The 17,922-nt window shown below is 32.4% G+C and overlaps 1 protein-coding gene across 1 annotated transcript in view; it reads right to left on the reverse strand.

Moving 5' to 3' along the window:
* Nucleotides 1-295: 295 nt before the first annotated feature.
* Nucleotides 296-17,922, reverse strand: part of LOC129227491 (TBC1 domain family member 19-like) — a 52,842-nt gene continuing 35,215 nt past the window's right edge. The window contains exons 15-18 of the mRNA XM_054862064.1: nt 11,830-11,921; nt 9,636-9,751; nt 8,928-8,998; nt 296-424 (exon numbers count right to left, since the gene is read on the reverse strand). Coding sequence (XP_054718039.1) covers nt 341-424; nt 8,928-8,998; nt 9,636-9,751; nt 11,830-11,921 — 363 coding nt within the window. The 3' untranslated portion in view covers nt 296-340. The remainder of the gene's footprint in view (nt 425-8,927; nt 8,999-9,635; nt 9,752-11,829; nt 11,922-17,922) is intronic.

Consider the following 17,922-nt stretch of genomic DNA (forward strand, 5'->3'; position numbering starts at 1 on the left):
GCAAATGTTACATGAGATGTAGTTGCATGAGAGAAAAATAGTTTTAAAAGTCTAAAATACATTAAAAGGCTCAGAAAATTGAGTTAACTCGAGAGCAATGTCTTAAGCATGTCTGTTACTGGTGCCATTATCCTAGACATAGAGTTTAATAAATAGTACAAACAACTACGAAAACTACTCAAAATACAGGAGTAGAATTCTTCTCCATTCTGCAGTATACTGGAAAACAACTGTAAACGTTTAAGTAAGTTTTAGTAATTGTTTGACATTTTGCAGTTCATTTTGTTACCGAAATTCAAATTCATAGTAAATATAGATTTGTGTTAATTGTATTTAAATGTTATAAGGGTGAGTGTCGACTGCTGTTGAGCATTCCATGTAGCAGAGGAATTACTTTGATTGCAGAAATGTCAGCCAGGATATTCTATAAGGTGAAAAAAATAGAAAGTGAACAACATTATTTATTTTGATGAGGTTATGTATAAGAAAAGATGAGTTATTTCTAAAATAAATAATAATAAATACAGTAAAGTCCCGATTATCCATGCCATAGGGTGGCACCATAACCCTGGATAAGCAAATACCGCAAATAATCCCAAAAGTACATAAGAATCTGTGAGTGTATATAATAGCTAAAAAATATGAATAAAACTCACACATACATTTAAATTATAGCTAAAAACGATAACATTGAATATAAAATCTAACAACAAACAATAACACAATCATAAGTTTAAAAAACATTTGATGACTATAATGTTAGTACATATCTTTAATGTTTACAAAAATGTCGGTTGGTTGTAAGTCATCACTGTTAAAAAAAGTATGAAAAGAGCCGCGCGTGCAGATAATCCGACCTCCTATAATTGGTAGTTTACTGTATGTATTTTAGTTTGAAATTTATCACTATTTCAGACTTGCCAACTTTTACGGATTTTCCGTAAAACTTACGGATGTCACTTAAACTTTACAGGCTTACGGATCTACTGCTGATTTTTATGGATTTTATCTACGGTTCACTTTGGAACTGTTTTTTTTTTATCAAATCATAACTATTTGTTCAAAAAAAACTTCCAAAAAATGAAAAAACTCAGATTTACTTGATGAGTAGCTAAATAAAGCATTTGTTCCGTTCCCCCAAGCTACTTCCTAAACACAACTGGCAATTCCTTAGCCGGGCTGATGAGTGCTAATAATATATGTATATATATATTAGGGTGGTCCTTATTTTTGAAGTTGTAGATATTTTACACGATGCCCCCTCAATTTGTTCCATTATACAAATAAATGATCCATGCAAAATTTTAAGTCAATCCATGAATATTAACACGTGCCCCTAGGACCCCATTTTTTGAGTTTTGAAGAAAAATTTACGGATTTTCTCATTTTTATGTAAAAATATTCCTAGGTTTCATATTTAAAGTAATTTTGAACCTCAATAGATGTTGCTACTTCCAGACCAACTATTCTCTCACTTTCATTCTGTAAAATTTTACATATTACATAGGGTACACCAATGGCCTTGGGACAGGCATACCGCTATTCGCGCTCGTTTCAAACCAAGCAGCAGAGGAACACTTCTTTCCACCAAGATGGACGCAAGAGATTCTAAAGGCTATTGATGAATGGCCTAGGCCATTAATGAATGATTTTTGACAACAACAAAGTGTCTCCTTCATGCTTTGGGGGTGTTGATTTAGAAAATTTTCTGTGTATGTAATAGGTGGGGCAACTAGGGTCACTAGGTTTCCATGCTATAAATATAAGTAATGACAATTATATTTTAATTCGCTGTTCTTTAGTTATGTACTTAAATGTTTATGCATTCTTATAATTTAAATTTTGAAAAATCCTTGATTACCCTACCATAAAAATAAATAATATCTAAAATATAAATTTAAAAAAATTCCCAATCGGAATAATGTAAAAATCTGTACTTTAAACTGTCTTCTATTTCAGTACATAGTCCTTTATTATCATCAAATTCCTCTTGCAATTCACAAGATTTAGAATCCGAAATGGGTATCTATCCCAACCTGTTGAACCTTTTTTCTATATCTGGTCTACCACAACGCAAAAAAGCTTGACAACTATTGAGATCTGCTAGCATTTCATCAATGTTAGACAAATGTCATATTAGGGACAAAAATGCTGCTCATTTAGTAACAGCCTATGTAGATGCAGTAAATTTAAATCCAAATAACCTTATGATCAATTGTACATCCCTTAAGAGAGCAAGAGAAAATCTTCGAGAGTTAAAATCAGATTTCATGAATTTAAATTTAGGTTTTTTATTTATTCCCTGGGATACAACGCTACATCCAGATGTAACTGGGAAAAAACGCCCGATAGGCTTACCATGATAGCTTCAGGTTCCAATGTGGAACAACTACCCATAATTTCTGAGATTTTTCTTCAGTTGTATACATATCTTAGATGATTGCTCTTTATTGCTAACTGTTCAAGCTGTAGTGTTTTATACAGCGGCTTACAATACCGGCCGTATGAATTGTAATTTTTTAAAACAAAAGCTGAACGGTGATATATTGCATTTGTATTGCTATCATCATGCACTTGAAATCGTACTGCAGAGTGTCTTTAAAGAAGTTCTTGCCTTTCTTAGTTCTAGACTCGATATTCCATTTTTTAAGCGCTTCAAAATTCAAAAATTACACATACCACTTAAATTCTAAAAGAAGAATTTGATGACATATTATTGTTCATATAAAGCGGAATTAAGAAATATTACAGAGAATTCTCATAACGTGTAATAATATTTCTTGGTGAAGTCCTCCCTCCTACAGGGATATGTTTTCGGCAACCTGGAGCTTATCTGTGAACCAGATAGGTGGCAAAAGGAATTTATTGTTTGAATATTTATATATTTAGGAAACACGTTAAATTGACCTTACATGAAGAGATTGCCCGTAAATGCTGTTTTACAGTTAAATGTTGTATGAAGATTAATGTGACCAGATTTTTCAAGCTAAAAATCAGGACACATAACGGGGGGGGGGGGGGATAGAGTAGTTTTTTTTTCACAGGCTTAATATTTTACGTATCAGAAAATTAACAGCTCCTCCTCTTCAATCCAAAGCATGGTGAAGGTAGTTCAGCGTATTAAACATTAAAGAATAACATTTTACATGGCATTCTTACGTTTACTGACAGCAAAAAATCGAAAAAAGTGTTTAAAAAATCTAGATTGTATGTTATATTTCTTGTGTGACGGAATTTAAACAAAAAAAGCGGGACTTTTTCGACAAAGCGGGACAATTTGGCGGGACAGTAAGACAAAAAAGCGTTACTGTCCCGCCAAAAGTGGGACGTCTGGTCACATTAATGAAGATATAGTTTTTTGCAGCAATCCATTCCAGGCCTTTTAAATTAATATAAAGTCTAGTGTCTAAAAAACCTGCAGCGTACAAAATGATGACAAACATGCAGCAGAAGAGGTGATTGAAAAATTTATAAATCACTAATGGTACTTAGGGGATGAACTAGTAGCTTTGTCCGTATTGGATGAAGGAATTAACTTTGAAGATAGGAAAAGACTACTTCAAAAAATGCTTGTTGAATAGGAAGACGTGTCTGATGACTGTATAAAAAATTTCAAATTACAGTAGATGATTTGATGGAATACTTTCTTAGTAAAGATCTTCCTCTTTATAGAATCAATTACAAGTCAATAAAACTGTTTGATAAGTTACAAACACCAAAAGATGTTTTCCTATTTGATCCTGATTCATGGCAAAATGAAGGAAGCTATTTAAAGGGAAGACATCGTTAAAATGCCGAAAGTTGTGAATGATACAACTGAAAGAGGAGCACAATTAATCGAAGAATTTCACAATCAATTTGCCAAATATGAGTCACAAAAGCAATTTAGTATTTTGCAGACACTCCAAGACTATCGGGGAAAAAAATGCACACAATTGAGATACATTGAGAAAAGCATATGATTAAGGTAAAGTTTCTAAAGAAATATTTCATTCTTATTCAATGTAAAATCTTCAGACAATATGAAGTAATTAAAAAGATTAATTTTAGTGCTACTTCGCTGTAAAAATATTTTGCAAACATAGGAGAAACGATGTACGTGGTCTGAAGTAAAAACTCGAAGATTTGTGGGAAAATTATCAAAAGTGTTCAAGTTCAACGTCCTAGGGGCACATGTTATTATTGACCGATCGAGTTCAAATTTTGCACCGATTACTTTTTATTATAGTGTCACAAAACTAGGGAGCGTCACTTGTTGAATTCTGAAAAAAAAATTTTCCCATATAAATAAGGACCACCCTAATATATATATATATATATATATATATATACAGGGGCAGACTGGCTGACTTGGCCCAGTCGGCAAAATAGTACTTTGGCCCACCTCCGTAAATTAAAAAAGTTAAATTAACCAGTACCGGATCTCGATTTTTCCGAGTCAAGCAAATATATTAAACTACCGCTCGTTCCTATTTTCCGTTAAGTTTCTAAATCAAGTTTTAAAGTTCTAAAAAAAGAAAAGTGTGAAACGTAAAATAAAGCTAACACTGACACATTTTTTATGTGCCTTCAAAGAAGGATACTAATGATTTTAAGTCTGAAAAGGCACATCTTTAGACTTCTATACTAATAACATAGGAAAGACGAGAGGAAAGGGAGGAACCAGGTTAATTCCCCCGGAATTTTTTCGAAATTGGTTGATCTAAAAAGGTCTAAGGAGAAAAGAATCAGGAGAAGGGGTTCTAGTTCTCTTCCAAGCGTTATTTTCAAAGTTGATGTCAAAAATCGCAATTTTACAATTTTCGGTAAAGTTGAGGAGAGTGAAAAGGAGTTCCCCATAATTTTGTTTTCTAAACTTTTTCTTTTTTCAGATTTGAAGTCTATTTCAGTTTATCTTTGTTTACAATAGAATGTGGAGGGCTCTTCTCAGACATTGTCCGAAATGAGAAGTTTTAGAAATGCAATTTTAGGTTACCCTAGGTAAAACTAATGGAACAGGAAAGCATCGGGCAAGGCCGTAGCCAGGATTTTGTTTCGGGGGGGGGGGGGGGGGCAAAAATTTTTGACAAAAAGACGAAGAAGTCACCTGCTGATATGATTTTTGAAGCATTGCGCATTGGTAGACATATGGCAGTAAGGGGGGGGGGCACACAGCAAAGTGAAAAATTTTTTGGAAGCAGACGTTGGAGACTGATGGCGGCGATATTATTGGTTGTTTTTTGGAATTTTTCCTTTTGAACAGTAATTTTACTGAATTACCAAGAGTTAAAGTTACTTTATCAAAATGTGAACAAATGTTTTCTCAGACAATTTAAATTTATTATTGTAATATCATTTAATCAAAATTTAATAATGTACAAGTTTTTTTGGTTCAGAAAAAGATGTGTGGTGTCATAAATGTCGCAATTGCGAAAGATATCAATGACATAAGGACCTTTAATTCGCGCTCAAGTTGGACATGAAATTGTAATGTATACCACCAATCACTTTTCATGAGCTCTGAGAATCAGGAGCGCCCAAATGATTATTTGTAAGGGAGGAGCAGACCTAGGAGTATTTTTAATATTTTGAAATTCATGCCTAACTGACCCTTGGTTTAGTATCTCATTTTAGACGCAATTTCAAAAAAAAATTTTAAACGCAATTCAAGCTACATTTGGTAGTAACGTAAGGGAAATGATTTGGCTTGCAGATAGTCCCTTGGAAATTTTTGAAACCTTAAAAACGAAATTGGGACTGTCCCCGGAAATTTTTGTTATTGAAGCTGTAAAAACGCATTTTGGGATACATGTTGACATGTTAGAAGAGGAGGTGGTTGCTCTAACTTGGAATTTTTTTTTTTAAGTTATAAGACTTACACTTATGACGCTGGGGGTTCTCAAAGTAGAAGATGATTCGGGAGTTCTGAAATTTTTTACAATAAGACTAAAAACGTCACTACAAATTTTCTTTGGATGAGTTTACGGGAAGGAGAACATTTAGAAGTTTTCCCTTCTTAAAACACATTCTAAAGTTCTCTTTGGCAACATTAGACAAGGAAAAGAGGTTTCCCAAGGAAAACTGTTTGCAATTGAAGTCTAAGAAACATGATTTTCTATTTTGTTTGGTAGGACGACATAAGGAGCGGGTAAGTGGCTGCTGTCCTCCCGTGAATTTTCGAAACCAATATTCTGAAAATGAACTCTGAAACTTTGCCTCCCCTTCCCCCTCCCTCAGAATTCAGTCCTAAATCCGCCTATGTTCAGGAGCTCTTTCTTCTAAATCGAAGTTTTGTCCTGCTTCAGATTCAGTTAATCCTAGTTCAGACTTGCTTTCCCGTTTGCGATTCTGAGATAAAAATACTCGTATAGCGATAATTAACTATAGATCAATGAAATATATTGCCAACTGACAGCATTTAGTTGAATCTGTCACAACCAGTGACCTATGAGCGTGCTCAGAAATTTTGGGGGCCATCACAAATGACTTTTATGGGCCCACCTTTATATCTTGTTTATCCCTACGTCCCTACATATATTTCACCCCTCATTTAAAAAATCTCGGATCGGACCTCCTTCCGGCTCAGAACCGAGTCAACGGATGCTCCCTCTCCCCCCCCCCCAAAGCATGGCCGACGCATTTATAGCTGGGCTGGGGTCGTTTTGTCTAATGGTGCAGGCCCCTTCAATTTTTGTTAATAGACGTACAAGTATAAGTTTTTAACGCTCTTTATTCGTCCCAGGCCCTCTTTCAGGCCTCCTCGGACACCAATTTTTCTGGCCTCCTCTCGTTTCCTCAACGAGGAAGCCATGGCCCACAGAGCTCTTAAAACTAGAGAGAATGTTGATAAGAGAGGAAAGCATTCGCACGTGTGGACTTCGGCTATTTACACTTTGGTCCTTGGGCTCAGGATGGAAAAAAATAAAAAATAAACCTGTTTCCAAACACTTTTTTCACATAGAAAGTATGTGCATTACATGTTTTTTTTTTTTTAATTATTATGATACTTTAAAAAATGTTATGTGAATTTAAAATGTATTAAGTTCAATAAGAAAAATTGCTTGATGTGCCCCACTCGGTGGTTGGCCCAGTCGGGGATCCCCAACTAGCCACCTGGCCAGTCCGCCCCTGTATATATATATATTATATAAAGACAAATATTTGTTAAAACGTGTTTCGGGGTTACAAGAAACCCCTTTCTTCTTTCAAAAAAGATGTGAGCTTGCGGATTTAAAAACTCCACCGGAGTCAATTATCTCTGCTCACATCTTTTCTGTAAGTCTCTTAAAAGGAAACAGTTCTTCGTGACTTCAAAACACAGATCTGGGAGGTTTTTCAAATTGATTATTTTATACTTATTTATTTATTAATTTTCATTTTTACTTTCAGGAAAAAATTTCAAACTTTATACATTTTATGATATTTACATTATTAAAAACTATGTAATAAAACTTATTTGTTTTTATATTTTCACTGCATTTTCCTTGTAGTGTTATTAATACTTTTTAATTAATCTTGAGAAAATTTTATATTATCACGAAATAAATTCTTTTTGTGTTATGAATTTTTGTTGATCATTTTACAACGTCTGATATTTTTCATAATTACGAACAATCTAAAATGTAATTGTTTTATCCTAATGATTTATTTCTTTTTTATTCATTGTGCAAGAAAGTGAGAAGTGAAAAATAAAAGTTCATTTTCCGTTTTGATTACTTTTAAAATTTTATAAATACAGGGTGTCCCAAAAGGTCGTTTACAAACTTAACATGCTGGCCTGTCATATCATGATGAACAAGATTAACATAGTAACATACATTCGCAAACACAATGCTGGCGCACTAAATGCACACAAAGTCAGACACTAACGGATGCACAACATGTCGCATATTTATCACACAAAGCCGATTTTACACAACATTTTAGTTTTGAAGGAAGATTTATAACTGTTGTTGAAATTTGCTGCCTTTAGCTGTCATACACGCATCGCAACGACTAAATACCGACCGTCGTAATAATGATCCATTCTGACAAGATTTCACCGATGCTGCGTTGTCGTTGCAACGTGGTTATGAGAGCTGGCAGGCCGCAAATTTTAGCAACTGTTTTAAGCTTTGCTTAAATTCTAAAATGTTGTGTATAAAACCGTCTTTATGTAATAGATATGCAACATGTTGTGCATCCGTTAGTGTCTGACTTTGTGTGCATGTAGTGCGCCAGCATTGCGTTTGCGAATACATGTTCCTATGTAAATCTTGTTCATCATAATATGACAGACCGGCATGTTAAGTTTGTAAACGACCTTTTGGGACACCCTGTATAAAATACCTTGTAAATTTTAAAACATGAAAAAGTCATATGAAACCATATGTTTTCTTTTTCTTTTTTTTTTTGTGAAATATAAAATATTTATATGTATTTTAGAATTATTATTTTTTTTACATTTCTATTTATTTCAATTAAATAACTTAAGCATTAGCTGCTTTACTCATTTTTCTTTGCCTGACTACCATTACCAATTATATACAGGTCAGAAATAAAAAATATTCACTAGTCAGTGCACATTCATAGACATATTTTCCTTTTTTCTGTGCAACTTTTACTGTTCAACTAGACAGCTTTAATCTATATTAAGATTGTTTTACTAATAATTTTATAAATATAAAATAGAGAAGGAATATTATATTATTTACATTACATAAATGATATTTTAATATGCTTTATAAATATGTAACATTACTTCTGATTATTTTTAATTATAAATGAGTAAAAAATATGATTAATACATATAATTTTAAATTGCAAATGTGGTACTTCAAAAAATAAATATCAAAATATCATGATATTTGCAAAATAAATATCGGATATATATCATGATATACATCGGAGAACCCCGATGTTTAATATGTAAAACATTCATTTACTTTGAGCCCAAGTGATTGCATTACCTCAACTGTTGCTTGATTTTCCGCCTGCAGAAGAATCCTTTTTCTCAGAGACATAATACCAACCGCCAAAACTGTAAAGAGAGGATAACTGTCAGAAAGATAAATTACAGGCTCAGTGTTAAAACAAGATGTTCATTCAGAACTCACCGAGTAACCATTTCATGTGTATCAACATTACTTTTGTCATTATTCATGTCTCAAACAAATGAAAAAAAAGGGGGGTTCAACCGAACCAAGTACTGCGACCTGAGTCTCAAAGATTTCAACATTTTCCAAAGGCAGTCAAAGATTACATACTCAATGAAATAAAACCAAAAAAAAAAACATGCTCACTTATAAACACATTAATTTATCAAAGGTGGTGGGAGGGTATTCAATTGACCCCTCCTGAACAGCCTAAATGAAGGGCCTGTATTTCAATAAATAAATTTCAATTTGTTGATTCTATGTTGAATTTACTAGAAAATTCTTTTTTTTTTTACTATAGCCCGAGCAAACCTAACCTGGCAGCATTGTGAAGGCTACGCAGATCCTAATCTCAATATTACATCACTGCCAGGTTAGGTTTGCCTCACATAATGTAGCATTTGTTTTTTAGATTGCTTATAACAAAAACTAAAAATATATTAAGATTTTTTTTTCATGAAAAAATTATTTTTAGTAAACCTTACTTTTGTTTAAGATCAAAAATAAAATTTGGGTGCTTACCAACAATTATTTCTGTTGAATCATATGCCAAAATACAATCCCACAGTTGCAGAATTTGGTCTGTTGCTAACCAACCAGAGAAGGCTTTTATAATCCATTTCATAGCAATTTTTAAACTGGAAAGAAAAGAATATGATATCTTCAACTTCCTTCTGGATTTATGAAATATTATTTTTTGTGACCGAAACATTAGTGATCTGAAAACTGAAAGATTTTGCAATTATAAAAACTTGATTACCTCAAGTGACTCAGTTGTATTTTCCACTAGATGTGACTTTTTAAAAAGAGGCTTATTTGCTTTAATTTCAGAAAAAAAACTCATAACATGAAAGTTCTGCATCAGTTTTAACATTTACCTTAGGTTTAACTGTAGGAAATAAAAGACTTACCTCTTTCAGGAATCCATATGTTCCCCATAATTCAAAAAACCCTCTCAATTAGAGCAAATGTTCTCAGTAAACACAATGCAAAACTCAATTCTTCTAGAGATATTGACACAAAAAAGTACCAGTGTTTTAAAACACTAAAAAATTACTTGCTACTTCTCTTCAGTTTTTCTGGTACTGTGGTACTTTTTCAAAACCTAATCCACATCCTAGCTTTTGTTTTTAAATTTACTAGTTCACTTACTTAGGTTCATCGAATAGGTCCTCAATATTATGAAATATTTCATAACTTCAATAACAAACTGTACAAACATTCTTTTTTAAACTAGACCAGGCAATTTCAGTCCAACATATAGTAGAAAATAAAATCCTTGCCAGTCATAAACTCTCCAAAGTACTTAAAAACTCTGAGCTGTTTGAGTTGATCCCCAACATACTGTAAGCCTATTTATAGACCTCTAGAAGGCCAGATGACAGCAATCAAAGAAGGAACACTAGATGTTGTACAAGTTGACCATATGTGGGATCCTGACAAAAAAACTAGTTGAAACTGATTCACGGCTGATCAAAATAAAAAATTTGATCAAAATTTGAGTGGGAAATTTTTCCTAAATCATAAAATTTCCATAAAAGCATCAAATTTTAAGCCTTTTTTTAATCAAACAAATTGACATGAATTACAGATCGTTACAAAACGAAGAAACTGAATATTTTCAAAAGCACAATAGATTCTGAAGATATGGGGGAGGGGAGGCTGAAAATATGCACATTTTCAGGGTGCAACAAATGGTTTTACAAATGCTGCAACATTTTCAGGGATTGGCCTGTCAACAGTTCACTAAATTAGATCCCTTTAATGGATTTTGTTCTGATTCAAACAAAATTTTCAGAAGAAGTTAGTGTACTGCCACTTGTGTGGTGCAATCTGATTTGGTATGGCAAAAATGATTAAAAATTATGAAATTTTTTATGATTTTTAGACAATTAATGCTGGTCTAGTAGATGAATTATTTAATCATCCTGCTAATGGTTTTGAAATTTAACAAAAGAATAGAGAACTTCCAGGATCAGGACCAGGGTTGTAGCAGTTGGGGGCCGGGCTTTTCCTAGTCATATTAAGTTAATAATTGCAAAAAACAATACAACTTTAATGTAAGCTAGCTGCCATAGTGATGATTTGGCACTTGTAGTGCCTCACATAGTGAAGACATTACACCTGCTTTGTGAGAAATTGAAGATATCACCAAGTTGGCATCATTTTTGCAGATAAATTTACTCAAAAATCGCCAAATATTGCCAAATTTGGAAAAATTTCAAACTTTGTACAGCATGACAGTCATGTTATGATCATCAAGGTCATGTGACACCCAACAGCCAATCAGAAACTACCTTTAGTCAAACATAGATAGATAGACAAAATCAGATTTTAGTGGTATAGATCGGTATCAAAGCACCTTTTTTCTAAAAGAAGTGTTTGTAAATTGTAATCGATGTTGAAATTATAAACTAGTTTTTTTTTTTTTTGACCAAGTAATGTCTCCTAACTGCTCATGTTTTAAATGCAACAGAAAAGAATAGCAGGAAAAAAACTCCCTTCTTACATAAAATATCTTATTGCATTTTAAATATACATGTAATTTGAATGAATAGAGCACTGTGTAGTCCATCTCTCTCAAAAGTTTTATTACATATTTATCAAAATATAAGTGTAGCTTAAGATGTGGGCAAGGGGGGAGACGGAGATTTTGCAGCTAACTTTTAAAAATAATATTCAGTAGAAATTTCATGGCAAAAAATGTTTTACTTACGGATAAATGTCATGTGTTGCAAAATGGTAAGCTAGTTGTGGTTCAATTTCTTCCAAAAGTGTTTCAAATGATGATGCTAATGATAAAACACCCTGTAAGAAAAGTAATTTTCTTATTTTGAAAAACAAAAAATGTATTTTTTGTTTCTACAAAAAAATTCTCATTCACTCGGAAAGATGCAATAAAATGAAAACTAGTATGTTGTGGCCATCATGAAACTTTCTTCAAAATCTTTCTTATGAATTACGATCCCTTCCTATGCTTAATAAAGAAGCAATATTCCCAGCAAAAAAAATTATGATCAACAAACAACTATTTACAAAAAATTGACGACCATCCCAATTTCCGAGACGACCATTCCAAAGCAAAGAGCGAAACTTGAAAATTATTTTTAAAACCTTGCTTGAATTAATAAGATATTTTATTTGTTAACAAACAATAAGATGGCAACAGTTTAAAATTTTAAATCATTGAGATAATAGTTCCGATTATTTCCCAGCAAATAAAATCACATGAAATATACAGACGACAGTCTATTGCGATTTATCTTTCTTATCGTTGCATTTATAAAGCTATTTTTATTCACACACAAAAAAAAAAAAGAAATCAGCCCCTCTTGGAGCGATTGGCGCCAAAATTGAACTAATACCTATTTACATATAAGTTCACATTTATTCCAAATTTCATCCAGAAGGAGCATTACTTCTTGAGATATAGCACTCACAATGAAAAAGAAAGAACATTTGATTGCACCACCCCCTTTTAAGCTATTGACGCCAAAATAAAATCAATTCTTGTACCCTCTAAGGGCTACTTGGTGATAAATTTGTGTTGGATTCCGCTCATTGTTTCTTGAGATATAACAGTCACAAGTGGCTACAAAAAATGTTCTCTAGCTCAGCCTTCGTTCGAGCTATTAACACAAAAATTGAATCAGGACCTGTACATGTCAGGGGCAACATATGGACCAAATTTCGTTCAATTCTGTGAGTTACTTCTGGGGGAACAGCAGGCATGCATGACTAAAGAAACATTCTATTGTCCGCCCTCCTTGGAGGAATTCATGCCAAAACCAATGGGCACAAGTTCACATAGGGACACATATTTGTGCTAAATTCCATTCAATTTCATGCCGTTGTTTTTGCTGTACAGTAGCCACAAAAAAAAAAAAAAAAAAAAACGGTCACATAGATATGTTCCAAAAATGGTTGAAATGGATTCAGCAGACCTCAAAACGTTCAAATCCGTTGAAATTCGAAAATATATAGAAGAAAGTAAAAAGAGAGGGAAAGTGTTTATAACAATATATCTCACTGGAAGCCTGGATGTTTAAAAATCTATTGATAACCATGGTTTATTTCAAAATAACAAGATAAAGTAGCTATTATGTCTTTGTGACTCGTGTGATTTTGTACTGCTCTACCCATAACATTGGGGTATATATTTAGTGCTACCTTCTTCCCTTGGTGAGTAATCTAGACCTCTATAAATACCTCAATTGAGAATAGTTGACATGTCCTTCATCCTATGTTACTAACAATTAAATAGTTTTTCATTATTAAAACAGCATGAAGTGGATTAAATGTATTAAACTTAATAAGTAAATTTATAATTCTTAACAAGCATTTGTGTTAAGAAAAATCATGATCCGAGACATTTCTTTGAAGTTTTTTGACATTTTGAAGTGACATATCAACGGTGCTTCACTGTATTCAGGGTTCATACACTTTTGGTTAAAAAAAGTTCCCTGACTTTTCCAGGTTTTCCAGGTTGTTTTTTTAGAAAATTCCAGGTTACTTGCTTCATTCAAAATTTAAGTTTAAATAGTAATATTTTCAAAATAATTAAAATTGTTTAAAGTAGCAATGCAGAAGAACTGAAACTTTTCCCCTTAGATTTAAAAAAAAAAAAAACTTGGAATTTTTTTTCCTTTGTTTTCTCTGTCAAAATTTTAAGTTTTTTTAAACATTTTGTTCAAAATTGTTTTAATTTGTTTACTATTTGTTGAAAACAGAGTACTTTCAACTTATTTTTGCGTTTCTTTGATGTCACGTATAATATTATAGCGTTTTGCTGTAGTCCTGCAGCAACCTTTTAGCATCCGCTTTTGGTTTACACTTCTTTTTATTTTCTTATTAGTAGGTTACACAAAACATATTGAGCAAAATGCAAAGCTAAATTTCAGTATAAATATGATTAACTTGTTGCATCAATCGGCATACCATGTAATGCATAGTAACAAAAATCAACATCCGCCAATCATAGGTCAATGCCAATAATCTTTTCTTTTTTTTTTTCACAAATTAAAGGACGCTTACATTAAAATTTCAAATTTTCTTTTCCAGAAAGTAATAGTTAATTTTCAAAAATTCATAACTTTTTGCACATTTAAGGTTATTTTCAATAGTACACATTGATATAAACATCCAATTCTGTTTCTGGAAGTTTAAGTCTACTTCTATTGTGCAAACGATCAAATATGGCGACAGAGTGAAAAATTTAAAATAATAAGTAGATTTTTGGATTTGTAGTATAAAAGTAGTAATAAATAATTAATAACCCTTAAAAAACTACAATAAAAGCAAAATAGTCAGTATTTAGCACAGAAGAGTCTAAATCAATTAGAACAAAAAAATGTTATGAAGATTAAATTTTGCATTTTTCCAGAAAATAATTACAAATTATCCGGAAAAAAAGGGCATAATTTGTGTTGTTTTCAATAGTTTGCATTGCAATTAACATCCAATGCCGTTTTCGGGAACTTAGGCACTTAAAAAGTCTTGTGTACTTCCATCTTGGGAATGACCAAATATGGCGGCTATGCCCCAAAATATGAAATAACTTTTTCAATTTGTCGCATGAAGACAATTAAAAAATAATAAATCTTCATCAAACTGCAATTCATTGAAAAGTTTTTATCACATTTGCGTCCGAGGCAATGAGGATAAGATTAAGTTTTAAGTACAAAATTTTTCATTTCTCAAGGAAATTATTTTAAATAATAATAATAATAGAAAAACAATTTGCAGACCATTTTTTGTTATCTTCATCAGTTTTCAATTAAAGAAAACATCCAATTCTGCTTTGTTTTTAGAAACTTAGGCATTTTAGGATCGTATCTACTTCCATCTTGTGAATGACCAAAGATGGCGACTACGTTTCACACGTAGCTGAAATGATTTTCCGATAAAAAAAAAACGATTTTCCCCGATCGACCCTCCCATCTACAGGTTGTGCTTCCGAAGCAGTAAATTGTCTTCTCTCCAATTGAGTTTGTGCATAATTCCTGTTCACTTTATTTTTTTTTCTTTGGGACACTAACTACTCAGAGCCAAAAATGGCGGCTGCTGAAGATTTTTTGGGATCGCCACTTTTTTCATTGCTTTAAAATTGTTACAATTTTTTTTTATATACATTGGTAAAAATGAAGATTAGATCTCATAAAACAAAATTCCCTGGGAAAAAATTGGCAAAAGAAAAATTTTGGGGACACGTTTGGAAAATTCCCTGACATTTTTGACTATGTCATTTTCAATGATAATTTCAGGTTTTCCCGGAGCGTACGAACCCTGAAACGAACAGAATGTTGTGGCAATCCATCTAAAACTTCAGGCAGTAGAAAGAAATGCGTTCCCCTCACTAACTCCATGCAAGAAAATCTTCGCTCTTTTGGCGCATTTTTCGTTGTGAAAAAAAAAAGCGTTCATTTTTCGATTGCAGTTTTTAAGTGCCAGCGTTGGTTTAGATAAAAATTTACAATTTTTTTCGTGAAATCACAATAAAAACGAAGACTAGATCTCATGGTACTTAATTCCTTGGGAAAAAACTGGAAAAAAATTTTTTGGAGGACAAAATTTGAAAACTCCCTGACTTTTCCCTGACATTTTTGACAGTGTCATTTTCCCTGACAATTCCCGGTTTTCCCGGAATTCCCGGAGCGTACGAACCCTGCTGTATTAATGAAAGGTCTTAATAGTGCTATTTGATCAACTTAATAATAATTCTTAGAGAGAAAAAAAGGTGTTGGAAATACCACAACTTAAATTATGTAAGAGAAAAATTACAACAGGAATCCATGGGACAATATTAATTAATCAAAAAAAAAAATAATAAAATAAAATAATTCTTTTAACACAATCCAACTGAAAAACAAAATTATATTTATTATTTTTTGGTTTATTTTACACAGTTTTGATTATACACAGTTTAAGATTTGACACCATTATTTTATTTTACGCGGATGAGTTTCAATTTTATGCAGATGCAGCAATGCAAACGGATAAAATTTTCCTCTCTTTCAAAATCCAAACTCCTAAAGATTGCAGATTACATGTATTAAACTGCATTTTTTCGTGCTAATAATCAAGCTTGGGCCACCGGAGACATTTTAAGCATTTGGTTCCAAAGCTCTTTCCAGAAGTAAAGTTATTAAACTCACAGTTCAGAACTCACTGGAAGAAGAGCTTTTAGAAGTGACAAGGGATTCCAAAACCAACGAGGATACCGACACCGGTGACACACAACCAAAAACGTTCACATTGAAAATTTTGAGCCATTCCTAGAAAATAGAAATGATCTTTCTGATTTGTTAGTGAAGGAAGATTCTAGCATGGAAATGACGAAAGTGGTTATGGATGTGTTAATGCTCAGCAAAGAATTACAGAGAAAAATTCTTAAAGACTGTCGAAAGACTATCATTGCCAGCTCCTCTTTATAAACAGAACACGAAATTAATTTATGTTTTCTTTGTGCATGTTATGCATAAAAATTGATATAAGTATATATTAAACTTATTATACAATTAGTCATCACTAGAATGAAGGAGTTTTTTTATCTACGGAACCTAACTCCTATTTTAACACTACTATTAAGTCTCAATATTACGCGGTTTCAATTTACGCGGCAATTGTGAGGAACATAACTTCCACGTAAAACGAGGGTTTACTGTAGTGAGTATTGTATTTAAGGACATCCGGTCAGGGCCAAATTTAGCTTCATGCCGCCCATAGGCATATTTGAAATCTGCCGCCCTCTCCACTTAAGTGATTCATACAATGTCAATTTAAATACTGAAAAGCATTTATTTTCACGAGGCTGTAATTTTCACGAACCTGTTGAAAAAAAGAAAATTTAAGACTCGTGAAATATTTCAACTTTATATATTATAATCAAAATTTTGATTCTGTTAGTAGTAAATTCACAATGTATTCAAAATGCAAAATCACTGATAGCTTTATTTTTCCCTTTTAAATATTGCAAGTATTTTGATTGCTAATAAAATTCACAATCAAAAACTTTTCAAGCAATTTGAAAGGCATGCAGAATCTCTATGGGCTTTAAATCTACACAAGGCTTAGAGTTTTTTTTTTATTCCTTTTAGTTCGTTTCAAAAGCGTGATGATTTCAAAAACTATTTTTTACAATTATATTCTGCCTTTTAGTATTTGTGTGTCTGAAATTTTGCATTCGATTTTAAACACTTTCAAAATACAGTGACAACGGCATTTAAATTGACAAAAACAGAATTTAGTTCACTTTTTTGTTTACAAAGTAGCCGCACAAAATTAACTGAGCAATAAAAAACACTATAATTTCAAATCATTTGGTTCACTTACTTTGTCTTTTCAATATTGAAATAAATTCCGTAAAATCCCTGAAAGTGCCCCCCCCCCCCATTTTCAAAACAAAACTTGTTAATTTCAAAAGGGGGGGGGGGGGGTTGTAATCGAGATTTTTTTGAAAAATTAGCCAAAATAATTGTTTTTAGTAGTATTAATTTTAGAGTACAGAAAAGAAATAAGTAAATAAGAGTTGATGTTAATGAAGAATGAGATATTAATTAATAAAACCTGTCATAATTTTCTAGTAGTAATAAATTGCATGTGGACGCCATTTTTTTTCGAAAGAAAGGATTTTGCACCTTAAGTTGGCAAAACCCCTATAATTTATCGCTTGAAAATTCATCATGTACTGAATGTAATAAGGTTGCAGTAAAAGAAGCAAAATCTTAATGTTCTTGTTTTAGAATAGAAGCAAAAATCGCAATCAAGGCCTCAAATTCGTTACGAAGATCGTAATTTCGAAAACTGAGTT

Source organism: Uloborus diversus, chromosome 8, assembly GCF_026930045.1.
Source record: "Uloborus diversus isolate 005 chromosome 8, Udiv.v.3.1, whole genome shotgun sequence".
NCBI lineage: Eukaryota > Metazoa > Arthropoda > Arachnida > Araneae > Uloboridae > Uloborus > Uloborus diversus.